This window comes from Nymphalis io, chromosome 7, assembly GCF_905147045.1.
Source record: "Nymphalis io chromosome 7, ilAglIoxx1.1, whole genome shotgun sequence".
Lineage (NCBI taxonomy): Eukaryota > Metazoa > Arthropoda > Insecta > Lepidoptera > Nymphalidae > Nymphalis > Nymphalis io.
The window spans coordinates 4,837,986-4,857,260 of record NC_065894.1 but is presented as its reverse complement, the minus strand read 5'-3'; the positions used below and the strand labels follow the sequence as shown (position 1 = coordinate 4,857,260).

The 19,275-nt window shown below is 31.7% G+C and overlaps 2 protein-coding genes across 2 annotated transcripts; one reads left to right on the top strand and one right to left on the bottom strand.

Moving 5' to 3' along the window:
• The first annotated feature begins 101 nt into the window (after window positions 1-101).
• LOC126769596 (telomerase Cajal body protein 1 homolog) lies at window positions 102-4,051 on the top strand. The gene is made up of 5 exons (XM_050488460.1): window positions 102-681; window positions 783-971; window positions 1,120-1,283; window positions 2,743-3,032; window positions 3,775-4,051. Exons 1-5 carry the CDS (start codon window positions 260-262, stop codon window positions 4,018-4,020), a joined length of 1,311 nt encoding a protein of 436 aa, XP_050344417.1. The 5' UTR covers window positions 102-259; the 3' UTR covers window positions 4,021-4,051.
• An 8,102-nt stretch (window positions 4,052-12,153) lies between these two features.
• Window positions 12,154-16,312, bottom strand: LOC126769732 (elongation of very long chain fatty acids protein 7-like). Its single transcript, XM_050488649.1, has 5 exons — window positions 16,267-16,312; window positions 14,524-14,711; window positions 13,412-13,480; window positions 12,568-12,870; window positions 12,154-12,351 (listed from the first exon to the last, which is right to left on the bottom strand). Exons 1-5 carry the CDS (start codon window positions 16,310-16,312, stop codon window positions 12,154-12,156), a joined length of 804 nt encoding a protein of 267 aa, XP_050344606.1.
• Between the last annotated feature and the right edge of the window lie 2,963 nt (window positions 16,313-19,275).

The window sequence follows — 19,275 nt, the reverse complement described above, 5'->3', positions numbered from 1 at the left end:
AGGCTGTATGGATAGGCGTTTGCCTATCTAGAAATAGGGGAAAAAGTGAGATTTGACTTTAAATTTTGACAATACAATTTTAAAGAAATCAATAACTTTTTTCAAAACAGTGTTAAGTTGTTAAATGTTGTACACTGAATAGTTATAGTTAACAAAGTAATCGATGTTAACAGCTTTATTATATATTGAATCCTTATTGTATATTATGTTAAGTATATAATGCATTTCTTATTTATAATATTGTAATAGGAAAATCGTAATGGATATAGATGCAAGCTTGGACCCTCCCAATCAATCTGATACTAATCAAAATGATAACATAAACATTGAAACAAATGTAGCCACTGCAGCCGATTTTTTTCAGTACCCAAAGTTATTTTCAAGCAAAACTTTATTAGAACTTTGCAACTCTTCTTGGTCTCGTTCTTGTAGAGCAAAAAATAATATACAACCTTATTTACGTGGATGCAAATGGTCCCCAGATGGGACATGCTGTTTAACTGTAGTGAACAATGATGGAGTACACATTACAGAACTTCCTAAAGACCTATACTTTGGCTCTGTTCATCCTGAAAGGACAATAGATGTTTTAGAGTCAGTAATTCATGTCAAAGAAGCTGGTCTAGTCTATGACTTCTGTTGGTACCCTGGAATGAATAGTAATGTCCCTGAAACTTGCTGGTATGTTATTTAATTTTAAAACTGATGACAAATCCTGAGCTTACATCTTTTTATACAAAATACCAAAAGGATTAAATTATTTTAAATTGTTTATCTTAAAGCTGGTTAACAACAAGACAAAATGACCCAGTGCAGATGTGGGATGCTTTTGATGGATCTCTAAGAGCTTCGTACCGTGGGTTTAATGCAGTTGATGAGATGGAACCAGCTTTATCAGTCACATTTAATCCAGAAGGCACTAAAATTATTGCAGGATATAAAAAGATGTTACGCACATTTGATGTTGATAGGTATTGTTATTTATATTTTTCTATTTTATATTTTTGTTGAGCATTAGTGATATTAATTTATTTAGAGAACTTAAATTATATTCAAACTTCTATTCTAAAGCATTTTTTTTTTTAATAATTATTAAGTAAGGCATCATTTTATTTCCAGACCAGGAAGAGACTTTGGAGAACACAAGACAAATTCACCAGCTTCATGTCTGGCTACAGATAGAAATCTCCTAGCCATAGGTTCATGGAATACCACTATCAGTCTTTTCAACATGAGTGAGTTAGGGACTTATAAAAGCATTGGCAAAATGCATGGGCATACTGGTAATTGTTTTTAATATAAAAATACTTATTAATATGATATTAAATATTTATCAACATAAATAAATAAAATCATTTTAAATTTATTGACTATGGATTTAATTGAAAATAAATATGAAGTGAATACTTGAACTTAAAATAATATTTAAATATTTAAAAATAAAAAATAAGGCTTTTCACTGTATACTTTGTCTACCAAGTGAATGATTGCAATATTTCGAGTAACTTGAAAAATAATGAATATTTGTTATAATCCAGGACGGTTGATAAGGGCATTTTTCGCCCATCAGCTACTTAATGTAATATCAATTTTATTTAGTAGCAGATATTATAACAAACATGAAAAATAATTATTTTAAGTAAAAAGTTGGTAATTATAGTAATAAATAAAAAAAAAACTTAATATAGATTTTATGAACATTTCTTCAAATAAACACTGCTGTCATTTGTTTTAGCACAAAAATCAATTATAATTAGTATTCTCAATGCAAGATTAAGATAAAATAAATTATTATTACAATGAATTGAATATTCCAAGTATGGGAAATAATCAACAATCGAAAATAATCAGTAAGTTTGAGACTCTTTATAATACACTTAATTGATCTATCAACAACTAAGTGTATTAGGGTTTTTCGTAGTGTCGTCGCCAGTATTTGTTGAAGCAAAAATTCTTGTTATTATGGAAGATGAGACAGGAGTATTTTGATTTTGAGCCGAGCAATATGAGTTGCATATGATCTATATTTAAAACCACTCTGTATATATCACTGTTTTTAGAACTTCTAAGTATCGATAAAATGTTTCTATTCATATTTCTATTAATTATCAAGATATCCAAAAATATTCACAATGATTTCCGAACTCAATATTGATATCTACACTTTACACTAATACTTTTTGAGCGCGGCAAAAAAACGGCAACTGATACTCACGCGCAACGTATATTTTTCCGTTTAGGATAGATGCGCACAGTGAACCAAATTAAATAAGTACTTATATAAAAGTCTATTAAGAGTAATATAATCGTGAGTAAAAAATATTATGGTTCATGGAGCGCTTCTTTAGGAAATAATAACTTAAAGATCGAATAAACCACAAAAATCCCAAATACTGTTTTGGTCAATAGTTGCTTTGACTTACTATATTATTTATCATGTAAAACGTATTAAATTAAAAATTATATATCTTCAAATATAAAAAAAAATCTAAAAATAGTCGGCAACTGAAATTTTTATTTTTGTGTTTGTGATGGACGAGAAGTGCTTCTTACCAACCCTCCTTTTCCCAATTTCAACTAGGCAAAATAGTTATGATAGATGTTCTTGAAGATCTTGTGTCAATTTTTACCGTTTATATAATTATAATTAGATTAATTTTATGTTTATTTGATAATCTCTTGCATTTTGATCGATTAACCTTAATTTTGATAATATAAACTATGTAATATTTTTGTTTTCAGGTGGTGTGACCCACATAAAATTTACTCCAGATGGCCTTAAATTAATTTCTGGTGCTAGAAAAGATCATAGACTACTTGTATGGGATATTCGGTACTACAGAAGGCCACTCAACATCCTTACCAGAGTAGTGGATACAAACCAAAGAATATATTTTGATGTGTCTTCCTGTGGTAAATATTTAGTAACTGGAGGAACTGACGGGGTGACTAAAGTATGGGATGTGGACTCAGTTAATTGGAGCGAAAGCATTAATGTTACTGAAGTTTCAAAAGATAATGCAACTTTCAGGGTAAGTTTCATAGATCACTGAGGTGAGGCAGTATTTGTATTATGAATATTTTGAATGGCATAAACAATGTTATTAATTAAAAAAGCCGAGATGGCCTAGTGGTAAGAACGCGTGAATCTTAACCGATGATCGTGGGTTCAAACCCGGGCAAGCACCACTGAATTTTCATGTGCTTAATTTGTGTTTATAATTCATCTCGTGCTTAACGGTGAAGGAAAACATCGTGAGGAAACCTGCATGTGTCTAATTTCATTGAAATTCTGCCACATGTGTATTCTACCAACCCGCATTGGAGCAGCGTGGTGGAATAAGCTCCAAACCTTCTCCTCAAAAGAGAGAGGAGGCCTTAGCCCAGCAGTGGGACATTAACAGGCTGTTACTGTAAACAATGTTATTGTTGTTTTATACTTGTTCTCTATATCTTTAGTTATTATTTATATAATTAACTCTCATCCTAACTTTAAGTGAATAGTTATCAATTTTGAACATCATACCACTTTATATACTTTATTTTATTGTTTTTAAGTTTTGTCTTATTTTTGCAATATAATAAACTTTTTCTTACTGTGGCATAAGATTTTTTCTATCTGTATCTATATATTATAGTAACCTTTGTATGGAGGAAAATTCTTAATATATGTATATATATACAAAAGTTATTTTATCAATTGGTCAACTGTCTATCCTCCACAATGTATGGTTTTCAAATAAATAATTCAGACATCATATTCTTCTTTTTCAGTTTCCTCTACACAATGATTGTTGCAACAGCATCTCAATTCATCCTTTGAGGCCTATTCTAGCCACGGGGTCAGGCCAGTACCATATCAATGATCCTGTATCAGCACTTGAAGATGGTGGGATGGATATTGACAATGTAAAACATTTGGATAAAGATGTATCCATAAATAGTGATATGAAATATTCAACTAATGCCGAAAACAGTTTAGTGTTTTGGTGGATTGGAGATATTCCAAACATTACATAGATTAAGTGTATGCTATAAACATTTAAACGAGTACTGTGTTTTATTTTATAAACCATTTCCTACAGAAGTGAAAAATGATATAATAATTAAAAACTTATTATTTAAAAAGATATTTGAATTATAACCGAAGTTCTGGATTTTCATGTGCTTAGTTTGGGTTTATAATAAATTCCGTGGCCGGCGTTAACATGAAGTATAGAAGCACCTCCTGTGAAGTAAAACATTCGAAGGAAACCTATTGTCGGATTTGCCTACATATAAAAATAAATCTTCACTGATTTCAAAGCCTGACCTGTCATTGCGAATTAGGATTTTCAACTCTTTTACTTGTGGTAGGTCTTTGTGCAAGTTCGTCTGGGTACGTACTACCCACTCATCAGATATTCTACCGCAAAACAGCAGTACTTGGTATTGTTGTGTTCCGGTTTGAAAGGTTAATTACAGGCACAAGAGACAACATCTTTCAATTTCATTCCCAAGGTATGGTACAGGTATACAATGCCAATGTCTATGGGCGTTGATGACCACTTACCATCAGGTGGCCCATCATTACGATTAAATAACAAGAAAGAATGCCTGAGGACAATCGACCAAGAAATGAGAGTAGCGTTATCAGCGATTTCTTATTAAACATATTTTTTTACATTTCTCAATAAACATTTTTTCATATTTCATTGATTTTAATAATAAGTATATAAATAAATAAGTACTTTTTTGCCAAAAATTTTTGTAAGTGATTTTGTAAGTGGAGCACTGCTTTAAAGTATGAAATAAGTAAAGAAATAGCTAATAAGAAATGTGTAACTATGTCTTTTTACTGTTTTTTTTTCATAATTCAGTCGTAGGCTGACGTTTTTTCATATCCAATCATTGGTAAAAGTATATTTTGTATCTTCGAAATTGGCCCCGCTTGGGCTGTCTATACTAATATTACAAAGATGAAAGCTTTGTTTGCTTGTAATTTATAAAGTTTGAAATTACTGAATTGATTTTAATAATTCTTTCAACATTAGATAGCCAATTTATCTAGCAGTATATATTAGAAGGCTATATGTATTGTGTGTATTTAAGTATGTCTGTGAGCCGAGATGGCCCTGTGGTAAGAACGCGTGAATCTTAACCGATGATCGTGGGTTCAAACCCGGGCAAGCACCACTGAATTTTCATGTGCTTAATTTGTGATTATAATTCATCTCGTGCTTTACGGTGAAGGAAAACATCGTGAGGAAACCTGCATGTGTCTAATTTCACTGAAATTCTGCCACATGTGAATTCTACCAACCCGCATTGGAGCAGCGTGGTGGAATAAGCTCCAAACCTTCTCCTCAAAAAGAGGAGAGGAGGCCTTTAGCCCAGCAGTGGGACATTCACAGGCTGTTACGGCGGTAAGTATGTCTGTAAACTTACTGGTGGTAGGCACTCATCAGATATTCTACCGCAAAACAGCAATACTTGATATTGTTGTGTTCCGGTTTGAAGGGTGAGTGAGCCAGTGTAATTACAGGCACAAGGGACATAAAATCTTAGTTCCCAAGGTTGGTGGCGCATTGGCTATAAGCGATGGTTGACATTTCTTAAAATGCCAATGTCTAAGGGCGTTTGGTGACCACTTACCATCAGGTGGCCCATATGCTCGTCCACCTTCCTATTCTATAAAAAAAAAAAAAAGTCTCAAGCTGTAGGCGACGTACAGCTATTCTATTATCATGTGCAACTGTAATGTGTATCTTTTTGTCGTTTCTAAGTGAAATGCATGTTTTTAGTAACTTTGCAGAAATTGTAGCAATGGCGGGGAATGGAGAAAGGAAGAAAGTAAAATTGATTAATTTTAAAACAGCGTACATGTACTTCTCATTAAGGTAATAAAGAAAAACTTAAAAACTAAAGAAGAACTTAAAAACCATTAATGCTGGAAATTATTTTAAGCTTTAAATTTAGCCTATTAAAATTTAGAGCTACCAACTCAAAAGGCTAGTTAAATCTAATTTAATATTCCAAGCCCAACAAATCGTTGATCGCATTACCGAAGTTTGTTTTCGTGAGACCTCAAAGGCTGATAGAGTCCTGGCCTTAAGTCGTTAAGATAATATTTCCTCCTTTAATTGCAGTTGGTAGTCGGGTTAGCTCTGTTTATCAAGTTTTTGTTCACTTAAAACTGAGAATAACTGTGCGAAGTTAAATTAATTAATGGCTACATTAATAATAATTTAGAGGTAGTTATGCAAACGGGAAACAACCTTCGTTCCTCATATTATGATACGATCATATTATAAACTTTAAAATTATCTACAATACATTTATTTAAGTAGATACACAGTCATTTATTGTTATTGTTTAAGCTTCAGCGTTTTTAAAAAGCTTCAATGTCGATAAATAAAACCTTTGTTTTAGGAATTTTATAGATATTGTGATCGTACTATTTATACATTTATTAAGCAAATTCTTTGGATTAACATTTAACCACTACGGTAAATGTACAGAATTCACGAATCTCAGGCAGTCCTAAATAGTATTCCAACTGTAACTGTACTGTAACTGTAACAGCCTGTGAATGTCCCACTGCTGGGCTGAAGGCCTCTCTTTTTGAGGAGAAGGTTTGGAGCTTATTCCACCACGCTGCTCCAATGCGGGTTGGTAGAATTCACATGTGGCAGAATTTCAGTGAAATTAGACACATGCAGGTTTCCTCACGATGTTTTCCTTCACCGTAAAGCACGAGATGAATTATAATCACAAATTAAGCACATGAAAATTCAGTGGTGCTTGCCCGGGTTTGAACCCACGATCATCGACTAAGATTCACGCGTTCTTACCACCGGGCCATCTCGGCTTAGTCGGCTTAGTCGGCATCTGGTTTGAGTATTCCAAATAATATATAATTTATTAGTTTTATAAAATCAGAATTCTCTTTTTTTAATTGATTGATAACTTAAGATGTCGAAGATTAACTCATTTTATATTGTAAATAGAATTATAATTATGTAAGCGTACATCAGTTACTTTCTTTCAAATTTTCAATTTCACCGGAATATAGTAATAACAGATGAAATTTTTAAAAATTTAAAGAATATATCCAAGGAAACCCAGATGTGATGAAATCTTTGACCAGGCGGCCCTATGTTCTATTTATCTATTTCTATAAAATTGTTAAAAACTTAGCACAAATTCCATATAGCACATACTCTTATTCTTAGCATTAAGTTATTGATGCATGTCATCATAATATTAAATATTTAAATGATACTTCATCCAAAACCACAACTTTAAGGATTTCGTTTTTTTGTAACTCTCATGTGGCAAATTGATGTTATTTATTATATGTGTACCGTAACAGCCTGTGAATGTCCCACTGCTGGGCTAAAGGCCTCCTCTCCTCTTTTTGATGAGAAGGTTTGGAGCTTATTCCACCACGCTGCTCCAATGCGGGTTGGTAGAATTCACATGTGGCAGAATTTCAGTGAAATTAGACACATGCAGGTTTCCTCACGATGTTTTCCTTCACCGTAAAGCACGAGATGAATTATAATCACAAATTTTGTGATTATATGTGTATCTATTCCGAAAGATAGTAAAGCAACAATTAAATACATATTTTTTTTCGTACTTTATTTTACGTTTATTTATTTATACTTGGTATAATAACTTCACTACATTTTGTATTGTAAATAGTGAGGTACATAAAAACGACGTATTCTTACAATGAAAACGAAACAATACATAATGACTATAAAGAGAACGTTACATTTTTCCTTTGATGCGACTATTTCAATAGATTTTCTATTCATTAAATACGAACAAACAAAATACGAAAGTTGTTCGCACACATATATATTTTTTAATTGTTTCAAATACAGATTATATTTATGAGTTACTACGCCCTACACTCGGATATCTATGGTACCTATAAATGAATATAAGGTATATTTTTCGGATGAGCTGAATTTTTAAGAACGTTACTCAATTATTCACTCAGTTATTTGTTGATGTTATTGGGTTATGTGGTATTTTGTTATTATTTACTTAATTTTTTACTGCTTGTTTCTAGAATAAAGAATAAACAAAATAAGAAATAGCGACTTGTGAAGTGATTTAAAAATAAATATTTCTAATGAAGAATATAGCACGTTGAATAGTTTCATAGAAAAGGTAGTTTTATGGAAGGAATAACTAAAATTTTATTAAGTTATGTCCATGAAAACGGAGTTATTCGAAAAATATTGAGCAAACATTACCCATTTTAAGCGTGCATCAGATCTGTACAAAGTGGCAGATCAGCAGAGCTTTAAAATACTACCAGCATTTAGTAACTATTTAGTACCTTTGTTTAAATATTTGGTACCTAAACCATTAACAAAAAAAAATAAATTTTATAATGGCCCGTCATCCTGACGTCAGAATGACCAAACATTACCAAAACTAAACGTTAATTACCTCAAAGCTCAGTAGAACTTTAACTTTTTTTCCCTCACTGATGTTTTTATAAAATATGTATGTACAAAAATGCCTTGTTTAAGTTGTTATATAGTTACTTTATTAAAATATTTTCTTACGACACTTGAAATAATTTGTCTTTTAAGTTACATTGAATAATTTTAAACTTTTCCAATTAATGTTTATCTTCGTCGCGGAACTTGACAATTGGATAATTTTCCGTTGTTCAAGGAGTAGGTTCTAATTAGTTGTGAAGGGTGACATTTTATTAGCTGTTGCAACTAATCAGTTTTTATATTTGTTTTGAATATTGTCTAATTAAATATCTGTGGACTTCTGAATTTATTTATAACTTTTTTAACAATTGTTCGTTAATATTAGTGGGTTCGTATTTACAATAATGTTTTTTAAGTTGTGTTCATACTATATTTTACTGGAACATTTTGATAACTGTCTGAAAGACTTTTAAACGGACCGTTCTATATTTTGTTGAATCGATATTTTTTACTAGATCTGGAATACTGTCGTAGGTGTAAACTCGATCGTTTAAATATATAATTCATCACCGAAAAAAAATACGTTCCAATACTAACGATAAGACGAACCTATACAACGGGCAGCGGTCCGTTGTATGATTGTAGCCTAATTTTTTTTGCTGAGATAATTTTCTAAGGGTCCAATTTTTTATGCGATCGTAATATATAGTTCAATAACCATCAAATAATCATATCTAAGTAAGAGAAGAAAAACTTTGCCTCGGATTTTCAGTACGTTTATAAGTATCGACATAGTTTAAAAGTTAATGTCTAATTATGTAAATTTTATATATGTACAAAAATATTTTTTTAATATCAAATCTTACTAATATCAATATAGTTGTGTGTGTAGAATATAATAGTTCTTAAAATATTAAAAAAAACCATGACGATGATCAATTATTTTAATCAATTTAATCAAAACAAAAACATATTTATTTCATATATGGGTAAAAATAGGTACTGTTATTTTCTAATTTAAGCACGTAGTTTAGTTTGTTAAACTCAAAGCTATACCTACATGCTACAAAAATAATAAAAAAGTTAAAATATATTTATGTATTAGTTATTTTTAGTGTTAAGTACACTGTTGTAGCATTATTGATTGAAATTCAATATTAATTTATGTAAGTACCTATATAAAAAAAAACTTGAATCAATTTGAAGCCTACATAAAGCGTAATCCCATCCGAAGCGAAAGTTCTGTACTGAAAATAATATTAAAAAAAAAAACAAATTTAGAATTTATTGGCCCGATTTTATAAGTATTTTTTTTACAAACTCGCCATTCCCTTTATCTACATATTGATAGCTGTACTCATAATTCGATTCTGTGTTTTTAGAAAGATGTGGTTTATGAACGTGATTATATTCTTGACCGTTTTTTTAGCCTCACAAATTTTGAGGACCAAATAATGATTCTATTGTCTCCAAAGCATAACTGCACAAAACGCCTGATTTAGTTTTAAAATTATACATTTCTTATATAATAAAATGAGCCGATTTCCAAAAGCGTCGTTACAACGAATCCGATAGTGTAGACAGACCAAATTGCTGTCAGACCAATATATTATTGTTTTAGTCCGTGAATTAAATTGTAAATAATTCTATACATATATATATATTAAAAATAATAATATATATAATAATTCTATACATATATATATATATATATATATATATATGTATAGAATTATTTACAATTGCTATATATATTTCTATACATATTTCTATACATTTTTTAATATTTTAGAATTTATTGCAATTTATTTACTGCCCGAAGATATTTAATACGAACAGAGTTTCGTTACTAAAATAAATATAATATCAGATTATTATAATAATATATAGCAACGCAGTATAAAGTATAAGCACTACGCACACACAAGGAAGTAAAGAACGCCGTCGAAGCGTCATGTCGTGTTTCGTCACGTCATACGAGTCGGTCTTATCCCCAAGAGCCGTCCATAATAAGCAAATAAAGCAATTGTTAATAAGCCGTATAGTATATGCGCACAAAAAGTATGCTATATCCATTTGCATGTTTTCTATATCGAAACGTCTTACTTCTATCAATTTAAGCTCTTAAAATCAAAAAGAATTGCCTATTAAGACGAAATAAATGAGTTCGTATAGCAATTCTATTAAGTCTAATGTCATGTGGAGACGTCAAATGGGCATTCAATAGCATATTAGCATAAAGCCATGTAAGGCAAGTAATTTTACAAAGCGGGTATGGGCGTAGCATACATTAGCATAATTACCTGAATTTTTATTCGTGTAATTTTTTACCAGTATCTGCTTACCAAAATCGAGTTTCGATTCTAATTTTATGATAATGTAAAAATAATCCGTTTCGGCTTATTCTCGACAAAAATAATAAAAAATATATTACACAAGCCTTCAGGATAATTTATGCCAACAAATATTTAACTAGCTATTGTTACTCGAAAAGAACTATTTGTTACTTAAGATTAGCAATTGAGGAATAAACGGAAGACAGTTCCATAAAAACTGATTAAATAAAAGAGCAGTTATAAAGCAGTTGACGGGCCGGTTGGCGTGGTTGGTAGGTACTTTCACGCCGAAGGTTGTGGGTTCGATTCCCACCCAGGACAGACATTTGTGTGCATGAACATGTCTGTTTGTCCTGAGTCTGGGTGTAATTATCTATATAAGTATGTATTTACAAAAGAAAAATAGTATATGTAGTATATCAGTTGTCTGGTTTCCATAGTACAAGCTCTGCTTAGTTTGGGGATCAGTTGGCCGTGTGTGAATAATGTCCCAGGATATAAATAAATGACAATATATACATAAATAACAATATAATATAACTGACAATATAAATTATGAAATAAAATTTAAGGCTATATCAGCATTTCTTGATCGTCGAGTATTTTAAAGGATCACTTTTAATTCATTATAAATATTTGCTGTTCTTCTCGAAAAAATATATTTATCGGTAGCGACCTTTTAAAAAGCCCCTTTAAAATTGCGTGTAAATATTTTTATTGGTTTGAAAATTTCAACACAAACAGAGAACGCAACTCGTAATGAGCTTAGGAAACGAAGTGTGGGTGTTTAAAGTTGAATGTATAACAACAAAACTCGAAACGAATATTTTATTACACATTTTCCTAAATTGATAAAATTAAGTAAATTGAACTTATTTAAAGTTTTAAACGAATACCTATTTAACCCCAAAATATTCCGAACAAATTTAATTATTTCTTAGCCCAATTTACTAATGAATATTATATTACTTTTCATTTTAAAATTATTATTAAATTTTAAATATTAGCTATCTGTATCGTCAATTGACTTATATATTACTAGTATTCTCCCGCTACTCAGCCCGTATATCAAGAGGAAAGGAGCAAGTATTAGTTAAAAAAAATACCCTGTGTCTTCTTTTATGTTCTTTTTGGGGTTCAAGCTTGCCTCATATCAAATGTTATGAGAATCAGTTAAGTGATTTAGCTGTGAAAGCGTACTTTTGTATTTAAAATATTCGTATAAATATAGATAGTTTATGTAAGAAAGGTTGCTGATTTAGAACGAAATGAATAACGGAAACACAAATCAATAGTCTTTATTATCAGTATTTACATATAAACATAATTAAAGTACTAATTGAAATACATGTAAGTAAATTAAAAAAAACCTAATCAACGACCTGTCTTGTACAGGCAAAAGACGTGTCCTTCAACTTTGCTCTATATCTCTTGTTATAGAAGTCAGTGAAAAGACAAATGAAAAGTGAAAGATTAAATATTCCCACCCAGTAGGTAACAGAGCTCATAGGACACTCCGAAGTGTATGTTTGAATCACCACGTGAGTAAAAATGAGAACGAATTGAAGCTGTAAGAGAAAAACGATGTCCATTAAATGATAATGACAATAAATTAATATCCGAAGAAATCTCTGGAATTAATAAAAATAACTCTTATTCTATTTTAGACTGATAGTAATATATATTTGTAAATTTATGTTTTGGTAGGCAGGTAAGCAAATGGCCTTTCTGATGGTATGTGCATCTTTATATTTAAGTCTTCATCTTTAAAATTTGTCACTAACCAATTGCATAATAGTCAAGTATTTCTTCCACCAAAGGTACCTCCTGTATCTCGGACCTAGAGCTGAAATACCGTAATATGTGTACATGATGATATGTATAACACAATTTACAATTGCCATAAAAGCCCAATGATCCGTGGGGTCATATTTCAACGAACACCAAGTCACAAGCACCATGAAAACATGGTGATATACGTGTAAAAATGTTATTTGGTCGTTTTTCTTGCGGACTACGAATACGATTGTGTCTACGAGGTCTAAGATTTTTGTTGCCATGTATTTCCAGTATAGAACTGCTATTATCTGAAATAAATATTATAATATTTTTAAATTTAAAGAAAAAATAAATAAGGAAACTGGTTGAAAACCCAATAAGAAAGCTATATTTAAAGAACAAGAAAAGCGTGTCGAATGACAGGGATAATTAATACCTGACTGATTTATAGGTTTAAATGTTGTGTCTAAATTTGTTTGTACAAGTTTTGGTGAATATTTCAAGGTATTTTTTTTTTATAAAATACTAGCTTCTAGAGAGGGAGAAGAGAGGTGGTATGAGAGAGAGTAGAGAGGTTGTGGTATGGTACAAATTTGCACATACTTTATAATAATAGTAGTAATTTTTTTTTCTAAAAGAGCGAAATGGTTCAAAATAAAATAATCCATTAAAATAGGCTCTTACAAGTACCTTTGAATCACCATTTTATAAGACAAAACTAAAGATTCTACCGAAAAAAATGTAAATTAAAAGTAATAATCATATATTTTGATAATTTATGGCATATAATACAATTATAAATTTTAATATGCTTTGCAATAAGTTATGAGTCAGATCAACTATACTTACGAACATGGTTTGTCCATCATATACACACTTTCGTGGGAAAAGTCCTTTATCAAGTATGTATGAAAAAAACTGTAAAATGTAAATTTATAATTAAATTTATTGCATACGTATTCTATAATGATTTTTGTGAGTATATAATACTCACTAAAAAGTAAGATATACATATTTGTATACACCAGTATATCTACATACGCGCCATGAAGACACGTGAAACAACGCGACAACGTAAGTGGAACGTTTCTCGCGCGTGTTCACCCGTTTCACGCATCTTTGCACCTTGTTCTCCGTCCCGACTTGATATTTATGCTCGCGTCAAAGGATTCATTCGCCGCGAACCAAGCGTTACCGCAAACACATTTAACGCTAACGCTAAGAAAACACAGCAAGTGTTTGTGTAATACATATATACATGAAATTGGCCAATTTAATTAGCGTCACGGTTGTAGCAGAAATAAATATTTTAGCTTCTTAGCTCGTAATAATAAAAACAGGAAAGACGTCAAATAAAAAAGAAAAATTTAAGAATTTTTGCACCAAGGGTTGTTAGCTGATTACATGTTTGACTTTCTGCGGTAACGTCCGGTTTTTAGGGTAGGTTGTTAGGGTTTTAGCAGTACATAATCTTAATCGTAATGCAGTGGCATACAGCGCTTGCGTTATAAAACTTATATCTAAGTAATAATGTAATCCCGGATTAATGCCGAATCTATCGTTCGTGTTTTTAAACCTGATAGTTGTAATTAGCAACGCATGACTCGCGGTATCTAGATTGCATATAAAATAGTAGGTATATCAAAAATATATCTAAGCAAAATTAAATAATAATTAATTATGTATCCACTGGGTTGTTAGATTGTCTATTTTTGTTTTTATGGAATCATGTTTACAATAGACTTAAGATTCGAAATTCGTAAAGAATTTCAGAGTAACTTAGTAAACGGAAAAACGGACAAAGAACTCAAAGTTCCATTAAACAATTACCGAGAAAGATATTTTTTTCTGGACCTCGTGAGCTTAGATATTTAATTAAAATTTGATTATTTATATAAATATCTAGTTTGAATTGATATACATATTTCTAATAAAGAAACAGAATTTATAATTAGATTTACCTTAAATGCTAATATACTCGAATTTATCACTTTAACCATGTTATACAATATAAGAAATTTATTCAACTGTAACGGTTGACGCTTCTCCATTAGCAGGGGTCCTATTTTGAGAATAAATGCAAAATACGTTACTATAATAAATCCCATATCGTAAGGATTCATTAAGGGCCATTTTTCCACGAAGCTAACTGAAACGGAAAATTAATAATTACAATAACTTATTGAATATCACTTTTATGAGTTAAATATAATTTAAAAGATTGGATTTGTAATTTGTAATGCGTTAACTTTTCATTTAAATTTTTCTTAACTATTTAAAATATTAACTAATAATCAACGATTTACAAATAAATGTTGATCAGTTAAACAATGCTGTGTTTCTCTTTCAACTCAACGATGAGAGACAGTGACATATTGTCAATGAAAACTATGCAACGTTTAAAAATAAGGCCGCCACTTGCTGACTTTTACAAAATAATTATGCTTTATGTTGCGGAATGAAACACAAAATTCAATTATATCTTGGACTTGTAATTCGAATACAAATCAAGAACTTGCTAACAGAATATATTTCCGCATTAGATTTACATAAATATATTATAGCCTTGCTTTATTGGTAGATTTGTGTAGGCTTATTAACTAGTTATTCTAGTGTTACAAAATATTACTGTTTTCTGTTTTGTATAGTGAGTAGAATGAAATAATATAGGCACAAGGATGGGCCCAACTGAAGAACAACCCTATATCAACAATACGAATTGACAATTTTTTTACGAAGTGTCAATTTGTTTTAGTAGATACAAAATGTTTATACTTATGTACTTAATTTGATGATAATGATGCGAAGTAATGTAAATCGCCTTCCGAGTGCCAATCTCTTACCATATTACTTGATACATATACTTCAAAAACGTATTCATTTAAGTGATTTCCTTTGATTTTTTTAGATTTTATCATATTTAATCGATTTTTAGAAATATAAATTTCATTTAATACGAAAACTTGTATACTTGCTGATGGCAATTGCGTTTTCTGGCATAGTCGTATGATTATAAAAAAACTTACGTCATAAAACAGATAAAATCATTTCAATCACATTGACACAAATAAAAACGTAAATAATTAATTAATACTTTAATAAAGTACATGTATAGGCAAATGTATCTCTTGTTTGCCTGTTGGCTTAAAACCTTTATTTATAGTATAAATAAATAATTAAACTTAATTTGATTAGATCAACAGGTATTATTAAACTTGAATACGTATGATGAATTTATATAATTAGTTAGCTTGAGGCTTAAGTTAGTGATGAAAATATTTTTTGTAAATTAAGTTTACTTGGTGGTAGGGCTTTGTGCAAGCCCGCCTGGGTAGGTACAGCTCACTCATCATATATTCCACCGCCAAACAGAAATGCTTAGTATTTTTGTGTTACGATTTGAAAGGTGAGTGAGCCAGTGTTACTAAAGGCACAGGAAAGATAACATCTTAATTCCCAAAGTTGGTGGCGTATTGGCGTTTGACCATCTATACAACATCAGGTGGTCCAACTGCTAGTCTATTCTCATCACCGAACCTTTGTCGTACCCTATTGAACTTCATATCTTATTGTGGACGCCTTGCATTATTAATAATTGTCGTGATAATTATTTTAAAGAATCATTAGTTACTGCATTAAATGTTTTAAATATATTATCGATTAAATTAATTTTAAGATTGAAAACAAAATTATTGAGCACTTACGATGACCTTTAGGTAGTTGTGGAAACATTTCGAAGCACAAGGTCATTACTCTTATATTAATATTTGTTTGTTAAAATTTCACATTTTCTAGATCTGAATTTGTGAAATAATACGTAAATGTCAAATTTGAAAGAATTATAAGTAAGATGGCACATGGTAGAGATCAAAGAGTATTTATTACTGAATAAATACTCTTTTGAAAACCGCAGTCGTACGTGTTCGTTCGTATGTTGATCTCAAAGATTAAATGGGTAAAATTAATCTTTGATTAAACCTTTAATGAGTACTTTCAGAGTAGTTCTATCTTTTTTTCTTAAACTAATTAAAGATTAAATTATTCTTTATTCAAGTATCGTTTCCTATTAGCGCTTTTGTAACTTTTATATGGTCAAATTGAATGTAAACGGTTTGGAATGTATCACTTATTTTTTTCTTAATATATATTAATTTAAATAGAATAACTTTTGGATTTGTTTCTTATGTGTATGAAATTTATTGGTATTTTATTTAAATCCTTTCAATAAAGTTTATGTTAGTTCTATTTATGGGTAAAATTTCGTATATCGACTGGAGTTAATTTGCTGCTCGAATACGTTTAAGCAAAAGACGTTTGATGTCGCTGATCCATATAAGGCCTGAGAATATGAAGAATTTCATCATATCGGTTGATTGGGCCCGAACCTTAAATAAGCATATTTATATTTTGTTCCAGGCGATGTATAAAATTGCGTTTTCTTGGAAGCATCGTTGCATGATTTACGTTGAAAGCAATCTTTTATGATACTCAATTATAAGTTATAAGCTACTTGCAGTAGATGCAGAACCCTTCTTTAAATACATACAAAATATATTTATTCTGTTGTTGCGTTCGCGACTTATTCAATGTTTTTTAATGAAATTGCGCTCACAGAGCCATTTATAGTTTTATAAATTGTAGTTAAATTGAAATATAAATGATCTTAACAGTATTTCAATCGTTTTTTTTACGAAAAACGAAGTCAAATTAAAAGAGTAATCGAATAAATATAAAACTGTTATTAATTCAATTTTAAATTTAAAGCTTTTCTATATTTCATCAATTCAATCAATCAACAGCCAATCGTTGTCCACTGCTGAACATAGGCCTCTCCCAAGGTGCGCCAAAGCTCCCTGTCCTCCGCCTTCCGCATCCAGTTGGTGCCCGCCACCTTCTTAAGGTCGTCGGTCCACCTGGCTGGAGGGCGCCCTACGCTGCGCTTGCCGATTCGCGGTCTCCACTCTAGGACTCGTCTGCTCCAACGGCCATCGGTCCTACGACATACGTGACCAGCCCACTGCCACTTCAGCCTGCTAATTTTGCAAGATATGTCGGTGACTCCGGTTCTTTTCCGGATAATCTCATTTCTGATCTTATCCTTCAAAGATACTCCGAGCATAGCTCGCTCCATAGCACGCTGAGCGACTTTGAATTTGTGGACTAGTCCCGCAGTTAGTGTCCACGTTTCGGCACCGTATGTCATGGCAGGTAAGACGCATTGGTTGAAGACTTTCGTCTTCAAACATTGCGGTATAGACGACTTGAGGACTTGACGAAGGTTGCCAAATGCTGCCCATCCCAAGCGAATTCTTCGATCGGCTTCCTTCTCGAAGTTGTTCCTACCGACTTGTATTATCTGTCCTAGGTAGGTATATTCACTAACAACTTCGAGAGGTTTCCCCTCGACGTATATCGGTCCCGGCACGACATGCCTATTGAACATGACCTTGGTCTTGTCCAAGTTCATACCGAGACCGACACACCGGGAAGACTCGCCTAGGCTACGCAGCATTTCGGTGAGTTGTTCCAGCGACTCTGCTATGATGACGATATCGTCGGCAAATCGAAGGTGTGAGATGTACTCGCCGTTTACATTGACTCCATACATAGTCCAATCCAGCGTTTTGAAAACGTCTTCCAACGCGTTGGTGAACAGTTTCGGGGATATTACATCCCCCTGTCTCACCCCTCTGCGCAGTTGGATCGCCTTCGTCTTACAGTCCTGGATGTGGACAGTCATTGTAGCGGCGTTGTACAGACATCTCAGTACCTCGACATATCTCCAATCGATATGACATCTCTGCAATGAGTCGAGCACTGCCCAGGTTTCGATGGAGTCGAAGGCTTTCTCGTAGTCCACGAATGCCATACACAGCGGCTGATTGTACTCTTCGGTCTTCTGCACAATCTGCCGAACAGTATGGATGTGGTCCACGGTGCTGTAGCCTGATCGAAAGCCGGCTTGCTCTGGGGGCTGGAACTCGTCAAGTCGTCTGGCGAGACAATTCAGTTGAGCAATAAATGTTGGTCAACTAAATTCGAATAGTGTAATACAATAACTATTTATAATTACAACTATAATCCATAAGTACGGACCTACCAATTCCAGGTGTTTTTACTAGTTTTTATCACTTACATGTACAGAATAATACGACTTATATATAAATTATGTTTTTAAATACATTAAACAGGCAAAGTGTAAAATTATCTGCGGGTTTTGATTACAGAAATAAATATCTTGCTTCAGAAAAGATGAATTAACTGCGGAACCTTATTGTACCCTTTTACCACTCTGAAGTAAGAAAAAAATATTCCAATTAAATCAGAAACTTGAAACTCGGTATCCGGATAAATTGTACGTCGTTCTACTTACAAAATAGGGAGTAATTTAATGGTCCTAGATTATATAAGACCCATTCTTATAATCTATACATATATTAAAAATGTAACTGATCGCTATCTGTACATGGAAGATATATGAGTAAAACTATTATGGGGGTCTTTATTAGCGCAATAGAACCCAAAACAATGATTATTACAATTTTTCTCGGTTTGTCTGTGCGTTTGTGCGCGCTAATCTTAGAAACAGCTTAACAGATTTGGGTACTATTGTATTTTGGCAAAGTTCACTTAAAATTTAGTGTTTGCTTTATTTCAATCGGCTTATAAAAAAAAAATTAATAACAATTTAAAGAATTATATATAAAATAATG